General features: G+C 34.6%; 1 protein-coding gene and 1 pseudogene across 4 annotated transcripts; both read right to left on the bottom strand.

The window, feature by feature from the left end:
* Positions 1–3,180: 3,180 nt before the first annotated feature.
* On the bottom strand, positions 3,181–9,509 carry LOC116117206 (ACT domain-containing protein ACR3). 4 transcript variants are annotated; one of them, XM_031403235.1, is made up of 10 exons: positions 9,260–9,509; positions 8,920–8,985; positions 7,431–7,559; positions 6,322–6,457; positions 6,049–6,094; positions 5,688–5,802; positions 5,423–5,490; positions 4,141–4,758; positions 3,944–4,048; positions 3,181–3,695 (listed from the first exon to the last, which is right to left on the bottom strand). In XM_031403235.1, the coding sequence occupies exons 4-10, from the start codon at positions 6,390–6,392 to the stop codon at positions 3,363–3,365; spliced, it is 1,356 nt and encodes a 451-aa protein (XP_031259095.1). In that variant the 5' UTR covers positions 6,393–6,457; positions 7,431–7,559; positions 8,920–8,985; positions 9,260–9,509; the 3' UTR covers positions 3,181–3,362. The 4 variants fall into 4 exon arrangements, with proteins under 4 accessions (XP_031259095.1, XP_031259097.1, XP_031259098.1 ...); XM_031403237.1 differs by having other exon boundaries at positions 7,431–7,522; XM_031403238.1 differs by lacking the exons at positions 7,431–7,559; positions 8,920–8,985; positions 9,260–9,509 and adding an exon at positions 6,826–7,172 and having other exon boundaries at positions 6,322–6,434.
* LOC116117230 overlaps positions 8,425–9,743 on the bottom strand; it is a 31,840-nt pseudogene continuing 30,521 nt past the window's right edge.

The following is a 9,743-nucleotide window of genomic DNA, read 5'->3' as shown; positions in this document are numbered from 1 at the left end:
AATTAATATAAAAAAAATTTCTGCCTGTTGTAGATGATCGGATAAAATAACACGTTATGAATGATTCTTCTAACGTGGGATAGGGTTCATTATTTTATTTTATTGAAAAATATTATAAAACTCAAAGCAAAATAACCCAAAAACATATTATTATTTATGCATATAAATGAAGGACTCAGTCTAAATCAATCCATTTAGAATTTGAAAGTGGATTTTGTTTCATATATCAACATCTAATTAAATCCAAATCAAATGAAAAGAAAAGATGATGTATTAATTATAAAAGACACAAAATAATTGAGAAAATTAATTAAAAAGTCTTATATAGATAAGAAACGGAACATTTCACAATCAATGATAACAAATTGGGAGTGTTAGATTCTTGAAGAATTGGCGTCATTTTCCAACAAATCAATCAAAATATATGGACACTCGAATCTTAGGGCATCACAGACAAAATTATTGTAGTTGTTCCTTTTGAGATGACCGAAACGAAAATGCATGAGTGGTAGGTCCTTCATCAAGGCTGTGACTGTGAGGATGAGTTGTTAACAACAATTACCATGTTATAAGGCTTAATATACAGTCAATTAATGGGCTCATTTCTTGCACGTATCTACTTTCTTTCTTTCTTCCTTTAATTTGTCTTTTTTCATCAACTCTCCTGTTTTCTGTCACTGATACACCATACATCTACTACAATCTCATCACAATAATAATTGCTTTATAATCTTTGTATTGCAACACTTATCACTTCTATGAACTCTCAGTTATTCTTCGTCTAGATTCATTCAACTATAAATCATGTTTGACAACATATATATCTATATCTATACACTGGCTCCACCCTTATCGTTTCATGTTTTTTTTTTCTTTTTCTTTTTTGAGTAAAAAGATCATCTTCACCACCCACCTCTCATCTTGTATAAGAACCTTAATATAAATCTTTGTTATAAATTTGAGGAGTGAAAAATAAAATCTAGACTTGAAAAAATGGACGCTTGTGAACTTAGGGGGGGAAAAAAAAAAAATTAATTTCAACATAAACTTCATACAATCTCCACACTAAAATACAACTCTAATTTCCCCTTTATAGACTTGTAAATAGATAACATTAAACAACTTACATAACTAAACAAGATAACATTAACTTAAATTGTCAGTTTTTAGTATCTGTGTGTTCTCTTTATTAATGCTCTTTTTGATTCTCTCATCATTTTCTCTATGTTCAAATAATCTTTTAGTCTAAGTCAAAAATTGAAAGAATATATATATAAAGTAATTTCATATTCGAATTTATTATGATATATTTGTTGAAGAGTCTTCAACTTTAATTTCTTCTGGTGTTTAGAAGAAGCTTAGCTTGAGCTAGCTAGAAAGGCGGCTGCAATTTTGGAGTTTTTGACTTTTGGATAACCACTTTACAGCTTGGTTGTCATCTGAGTAAGTTTCTTCCTGCACATAATGCTGTTGTCAATGAATTTGGAATTCATTTAATTTAATAAACTAAACCTGGTTTTGCTTATGGACTTTCTCTTTTACCACCTAATTTTGATCGAGAAATGTTACCCTTATAAAGATGCATATAAAGATAAATTTAATCTTTGAAATAAGAGAAAAAAAAAAAGAGAGAAAGACAATCATGAAGATTAAAGGTAAGATTTATCTTTGTATGTCTCTCTTTGTATGCATCTTTGTAAGACTAGTATTTCTCAATTCTGATTACCACATACGTACGTACGTAGTCACTTTCTTTGTTTTTGGCTAATTATTCAATACTACGAATGTTAGACTTGGATTTATAATTTTCAACATCTCATAACATTTTTTATTAAGTTGTTGAACATAAATGCAATCGGAAGAGATGGGGTAAACATACCTTGAAATTTGAATTCAAAGTTTCTTGTGAGACTTAGTCTTCGCAGCAGGTTGCTTCAAACTCTGAAAGCCTTTGGTTTGTTTGATTATGCAATTACGCATGCCGTTGCTATATCCTTATCAACACTCAAATCTAAATATGTTCTTCCCTTTTAATATTTTTTGTTATGGTCCAAGACTTAACTGAATTGACTTCTCTATAAAATATTCAAGTATGGTTGCATCCCATGGCTGGCGGCTCACCGTGGCTCAAACTTATGTATCAAAATATATATTATACAAATATTGATATCTACGGGTGCATTTGTTTTAGTATTTTTGAAAAAGTAAGAGTTGGGTGGTTATTACGAGATAAGATTTAAAAATTATTAAAAGCACCTCCTAGGTTTGTTAATTTACTAAACACCTCTATAATAAAACATTGAAAATTAACAAAAACACCCCCACCCTCCTATTAAATACTGGCAGCGGACCACCACCATTGAAGTTACTATATCGATGCACAACCGGTTAGATCTGACTAGTCGTGTGCCAATATGACATTTTTCTGCCAGATATGGCCGCGTTTGGCTGCAACGATGGCCAAAAGTATGACCGTCATTGATGTTCAATGACTAGCTACGGCCAAAGATCTGGTTGTTGGCCGTAGATATGACATTTTTCGGTCAGATCCATGTTGGATCTGGCTGGAAAAGGCTAGATCGACATACTACCAGTCAAATCCAGTCGGTAGTGTGCTATTATATCATATTCTAACTACCTTCTGATGGTGGTGACTAGAATCTGGTAAATGTGGGTGGATGAGGGTGTTTTTGTCAATATCTATACTTTTTTTTTTTTGAGGGTGTTTAGTTAAATTAACAAACTTAGGAGGTTTAAAATAATTTAATAAAATATAATAGTATTTTTAGAATAGAAAAACAAATATGTATTTTAAAAATGATAAGAATAGGATAGGATAAAAATAGGAAAAGAGAGGCACCCATTTATTTAAATAAAACCCTACTTTTCTTATGCGTGAATGAATTAATTTGTATATGAAAATTGAAAAGGTCAATCTGCTCAAGGTCAGCTTCATTAAATGCCCACACTACACACATAAAATCTTATAATTAAAAACCTCAAAGTCATATTCTTCAGGTTCTGAATCTGGGTGACTCCGGCCTAAGCCCAAGTTTTAGTCCATCAAGGCTCATGAACCAATATCAACTGTTTGATCTAAAAGTTTAAACTAACATCTTGTTTTGTATAAAATTATAATTTCAGAAACAAAATGAAATTATTAAGGAATAAGAATAGCCAAAAGTTTAAACTTGAGAGTTTGCATTCATCAATGCATGTCTTCAACAAGGCATACAATTTCAAGGGGAAATTCTACCATTACAAGCCTGTCCATTTTTTCTTTCACTAAACAGTTTTTATTATTCATTACAACTTTCATTGTGTCTGTTACAGTTATATGGACATAGTTATATATGAAATTCTCAAGCCAATAACTTCTCGAACAGGTTTCCAAAGAAGAAGCCTGTTTTGGCCCATCCAGTGCTTGCCTGATCTTGAGTTTCCTTATTGGCATTTACAGGATTCTTCTTCACATTAAGCATCATTGTATGTCCAATTTCTTTACGAAGCGATTCAATCGTCTTCATGTCTACAGGATTCCCTGAAGCATCCCTCACGTAAAACACGTTCATCGCTTGCTCTCCTATTGTTGTTACACCTGCTCTTGAAACAGATAATCCGTTCTCTCGCAGAATTCTTGTTACTTCGGATAGCAATCCTACTCTGTCTTTTGCACACAGCTCTAGACTAAGACCCTGTGTTGAGTTCAATGTTTTACTCCATTATTTGAGTTCATTGAATTTACAATGTAGACTAGATAAATCTTGATTTGCAAAATCTCATGTGTTCTTCAGAGAATTCAAATATATTTTAACAGATTCTTTAGCAGAAACATGAAAGGCGAACTATAGTTATGAGCTAGAAAGCAGATTTGATGTGCTGCTATTTATGCTAGCATAAGGCTGAGTATGCAAAACGTTCTAAACCAAGAAAGTTTGCTCACCTCGCTTACTCTCCTCAGAATTGCAGCTTCTAAGCATTTGATGACCCTTTCTTTCTCTCCTTCAGTATCGAGTATGCAGCCGTCCATGTGACGAATATAATACTCCTGCAAGATAATATCACGTTGTTTAATTTTCTGTAAGAAAAACTTGCAAACTTTATATAATTCATTGTGGCATAATTATGCATTTTATATACCTGTGATGCATAGGGGGCGTCAGATGAAATGGTGGCATGAAAAACAACATATTGCATATCTGTCAATGTACACACAATGTCAAACATCAACTTGGCCCGATCCTTGCACTGGACATTAACCACCGAGTAACCTTTGTCCTCACAGCCCTCAACTGTGATCTTCGGTTTGAAGGAGGAAGGATGATCAGCCTCGGTTGTTACTCCACCGCTTTCATAATCTCTATCAGCGAAAAACATTTGGTGAAGTCGTCTATCAACATGGGTGAACCCCATGGAGAAACTGGTTCTACCCACTTTGTCATCATCCTCACACCCACGTAAGATGTTCTTGAGCTGCTCCTCCATAGTTGATAATCTGGTGGGATCATCCACAGCACGGCATGTGGTATCATCATTGACATAGACAACGCATGCTATTCGCCTGTTGTGCGTCCAAACTTCAGCAGCCGCCACATTGAACCGGAGGTTGGTAAGGACAGCAGATATCTCGGATAAGAGACCTGGGCGGTCCCTGCCAATGAGTTCAATGGCTGTATGATCGCCAACGGAGTGCACACCAACCTGTTTGCTTGGCCAAGACTTGACTCCATCTTTGATGTAGGCCTTTGGTCCTAGAGCCTGTTGTTTCATAAACAACAAAAAAAATCATTCCCCATATGTCTATAGAAAAACTATAACATGCGAGGGTTCACCAAGCTTCTCCATTTCTGCATTTCATCATATTCTGCCCTGACACGAAATTTTAATAGGAATTCCTAAGACATTGTCATTAAAACAGTTATGTTGCGCTTTCCTGTGAAGGGTGATTGTTCCACTTAGATTATAACTAGAGTTAAGATTAAACAAGTATGCATATGTAGATTGGTGATGGCCCTTGACCATACTCTTAAATTCCATGAACCAAGCTGCATTAATTGTGTATTGGAAGCCTAAACTAACATGTAAAGGTCACTCATTTCCAATCACATATGACTTTTGATTTAGTTAGGGAATAATAAAGTATGCAACCTGCTCCTTCCTGACATACACCAAGATGAAAATTAGACAGAATGGTGAAGATTTGAAATAAATGAATACTATGATTAGACGGATAAAACTTTGGTACTATATTAATCATGGAAAGGCTAAGAATTTAATTATTTTCAAGTTGGTTGGTTCATTGGCATGCCCTGCTGCTATGTATAGATTTCCATGTCAGTAAGTTGGATTAGATATCCCCTGCTCTGATAAAATTTAAAATACTTAAAAGCAAATGAATAATGGAAATAGAAGGGACATATACCTTCTCTATGTAGTCAATCGTTTTGCTATCTGTAATCTTTTTCCCCTGTTGATCATTGACATGGAATACTGTTCATTCAAAGGAAAATAACAGAATTATCACTTTTTATCCAATATGAGAGAGGATTATAAGAATTTGGTTGAAATGTCAGTTTACCATGACAAAAAAGTTAATGTATTAGTGCTGTGAAACGTTCATGGCTAGATAAAATTGGGGCATCCCAGTGCATATGAAGAAACATCCAGTTTTATTAAAAGATGCATACCATCCATGAACCATCCGCCATCAGAGGAAATGTAAGCCTTTGTGATAATAAGGTCAAGATCTGATAGAATTTGCACAACTTCCAGTAATATTCCAGGTTTGTTCACACTGTCAACCTATATATCACAGTCCATAACCTTTATCATTTAAGGACAATGATAATGACAAGCATGCAATATTTCAAATATATATCATTAAAACTCTATGGTAAAGGAATGTTAAAATCCTAGATTCTCATTTCTTATTCACCCTTGATCTGTTGCCGTATAGCATTGCAAAAGCTTGGTTAATTTAATTCGTATCTGTACCCTGGTGCCTGGAGGTCAATAGTAAGCAAAATTTAGATATGTATGGGAATTTACCTTGACTAGAGTACACTCACGGCAACTACAATTATCAACAGACACCCTGCAAACCCAATTTGAGTGGGTTAATAAAGCAATTCAAGATGATAATTGCAACTCATGAAGCTACTGAATCTGCAGAATTCATTAGTAACATCAGTTTCCATATTGAAAAATCCGTAAGATTCATTTTCATTTCCACCAAGTTGTTTAGTCTCTGGCTCATTGAGCCAATATAAAGAAAGGATATTTAAAATTGTAACATTAGTGTAACGTGAAGAGATACTTAACCTTGGAGGATTAATTCTGATGCTCATGTTTTCATACTCGGGATCGAAGTAGGGCCAACAAGCACTAGCCATTTAAATCAGACTTTAATCAACCAGATTGATGCCTCTGCCTTCCTGTGTCACAGAGGAGTTAATTCCTCTGCAACGTGGGATATCATTAGTCAGTCATAGCATTCTGGAAGGAAGAACTTCTTATAAAGAGACAATTGGAAAGTAAAAAGATGCAAAAGTCAGTAGGTGTTGAAAGTTCAAAGTGCAAATCCTATTGAGAAAACTTTTGTCTTATTAATTAGTAGGCTTAAACGTATCAACTTCTTATTATAAAAATCTTATTCATACGTATCAAATACAACCCAGAGAACGATGAGGATCAATGACTTCATAATTGGAGAGAAATTAACACACTTAACTGATGGCACTATCTGGAAAAAAGTAAAAGGTTGATGCGAATGATGCACGAATGCCAAGATGTGTAATTTAACTAGGACAGTCCTTTGGATAGTACCTTGCTTACAGAGAAGATCTACTTGTTGAGGATTTAGCTCGCACAACCATCCAGAACGACAGAGTCACAAAGCCAATCCTTTGTTCGTAGACCTGCTCATTGAGTCACTACTTCTACTTCATTGCAGTTCTGCAAACAAAGAAAGCATATATCTAACATGGGATGATGTGGGAAGCCTGTGATTGGCCTAGTAACCTAAAGTCTTTCACAGCCCCAGATGTTGGAACATAACACCATATATTTCATAATATATATTATCGTATCGCATATGATCATCATAATGAAGCACTATGTAATTTCTTAATCTGAAAATCTTTAATGAAAGGGCGGCGTTACATCATTGTGTCTTTGAAGACACTTTCTTTACAATAAAATATATGTCCCTAATGTTTGTATGTGTAGATTAATATTCAAATGCCCAACCAATTGCCCCTTCAAAAAATTATTTTATGCTTTTTTCTTCTTCCTGGAAAAGCTTTTTCCTTCCCCTNAGAAATTAACACACTTAACTGATGGCACTATCTGGAAAAAAGTAAAAGGTTGATGCGAATGATGCACGAATGCCAAGATGTGTAATTTAACTAGGACAGTCCTTTGGATAGTACCTTGCTTACAGAGAAGATCTACTTGTTGAGGATTTAGCTCGCACAACCATCCAGAACGACAGAGTCACAAAGCCAATCCTTTGTTCGTAGACCTGCTCATTGAGTCACTACTTCTACTTCATTGCAGTTCTGCAAACAAAGAAAGCATATATCTAACATGGGATGATGTGGGAAGCCTGTGATTGGCCTAGTAACCTAAAGTCTTTCACAGCCCCAGATGTTGGAACATAACACCATATATTTCATAATATATATTATCGTATCGCATATGATCATCATAATGAAGCACTATGTAATTTCTTAATCTGAAAATCTTTAATGAAAGGGCGGCGTTACATCATTGTGTCTTTGAAGACACTTTCTTTACAATAAAATATATGTCCCTAATGTTTGTATGTGTAGATTAATATTCAAATGCCCAACCAATTGCCCCTTCAAAAAATTATTTTATGCTTTTTTCTTCTTCCTGGAAAAGCTTTTTCCTTCCCCTCAAAATAGAAAGAATAAAAGTCTTTTACCTATCCATGACAAGTTGACTTTTTTTTTTTTTTTTTTTTTTCAAGAGAATTCTAAAATAAAATCGACTGAAATCAGAATTCGACGAATGGGTCAATTATTAATTATATAATTATACAAAATCAAGTTAATTTTGCTCGTCCCTTGAGGTTTGTTCTTAATTTCCAAAAACACCCTACATTTTAGGAATGATCACTAACATCCTCTACAAGCTGTAACTAATCTCTCTTAAGATCTTACTGAATTATACAATCTCCCCCAGCAAAGGGGAGTTCAACAGTAATTTGAGAAACTTCAGCGCATCTGACTAAAATGTGTAGGGGAAATCAGCTAGTTTTCTCTAACTCTGGGGGTGTTTGAATAATACACTAAAAATCAGAGGAGGAGAGGTGACTGTATTCAAATGAAACTTTAAGGGTGTCAAAAAATTTCCCCACAACGGGACCAAAACAACTTTATTGGGTTGACATAAATAAATTTAGATTCCTAACTTTAATAAGTATGCCCATGCATCACCCGCATCCATACAGTCCCAATAATAACCAGAGATACCTTCACCAGTCACCATCCATCTGTCACCCCTGTAATAAATCACAGCCTTACAATCCCTAAAAGTATATGCAGACTGCCTGCTCCAATCAAGAAACACTGCCCCATATTGCCAAATTAAGCCGCCACCTATTAAATTTTACAGCTTTTTTTCAGACTGTCACATACAGAATTTCCCAGCTGTATTTCCTTAAACCTTTTATTCATCACATGCTGGTACGTAAAAACTCTGAAATTTTCTTCTGTTTTTAGTCTTACTGTGTCGTTTCTAATGTTTGCAGTGTTGCACGTAAAAAAAATAAAACATTTACTGCAATAGTTTTGCAGGAAACAGACAATTCAGAGTTCCACTTGTAATGATTGTAAGAACAACAAGATACGGTGCTGTCAAAATTGACGATTCGTAAAAAAGTTGAGAACTTACAGAGAGAATTGAGATGATGAAGTTGCAGTTACTTGATTTCTGTAGGCGAAGAAATCTCGAAGAAACCTGATGAAAAGCAGAAAAGCCAAACACAGAAAATCAATTCTCCGTTTAAGATGATGAAGGAGAAAGAATGAATTCTGTTGTTCTCTCTACGTGTCGAGAATTTACTTTTAAAACTCATTGGTATTTATAAGGAAAAAGAGAATCGTTGTAAAAGAAAAATGGGAAATCGAGATTAATCAGAGACTGAACAGGTGTCAATTGAAGAAGTTTGAGAATTGGAATCCTTAATATAAATGAAAGAGAGAAATGCATGCATATGTACTAAACTAATTACCTTGAAATTAAAGTTCCTCCGAAATTCCAACAGAAAGCAAAAGCACTTTCACATCTTCAACACACAGAGAGAGTTAGAAAGAAGGGGTGGGTGGGTAACAAAGAAGTAGAAGTAGAAGCAGAAGCAGAAGGGAGTGGTTTTATAGCTTTTAACTCTGCTTTCTACGTCGGAAAAGCACTTGACTTGAGTCTTGACATAGGTTTTATTATGTCTTTTTTCTCTCTCTCTCTCAAATGTTCTATTGGAATAGAAAGCCTTTAAAAATTGTATCCAACACTTGGTGATCGGCGTGGCATGAACAGGCAAAACCCTTTTAATATTTGATTAATTTTAATTAAAAATTAAATTGTTACTCAGTAATAACGCGGCCACCAAACACCTTCGTGTTGTCACTTGTGTGTGATCTTTGTTTTCTCACCCTCTCACTCTAACAAGTGAATCCACGCTCTTTAGTTTTTATTTTATATATTATAATAAATACCCA

This window comes from Pistacia vera, unplaced genomic scaffold (assembly GCF_008641045.1).
Source record: "Pistacia vera cultivar Batoury unplaced genomic scaffold, PisVer_v2 Contig800, whole genome shotgun sequence".
NCBI classification, from domain to species: Eukaryota; Viridiplantae; Streptophyta; class Magnoliopsida; order Sapindales; family Anacardiaceae; genus Pistacia; species Pistacia vera.
The sequence above is the reverse complement of the archived record's forward strand: the minus strand, read 5'-3'. Positions and strand labels throughout refer to the sequence as shown.

Coding starts and splice junctions, on each gene's coding strand:
- LOC116117206 (XM_031403235.1), bottom strand. CDS start 6,392: ATGGCTAGTGCTTGTTGGCCCTACTTCGATCCCGAGTATGAAAACATG. Junction 6,095..6,321: donor ATCAGAATTAATCCTCCAAG/GTTAAGTATCTC, acceptor TTGGGTTTGCAG/GGTGTCTGTTGATAATTGTA. Junction 3,696..3,943: donor TTCTGAGGAGAGTAAGCGAG/GTGAGCAAACTT, acceptor AACTCAACACAG/GGTCTTAGTCTAGAGCTGTG.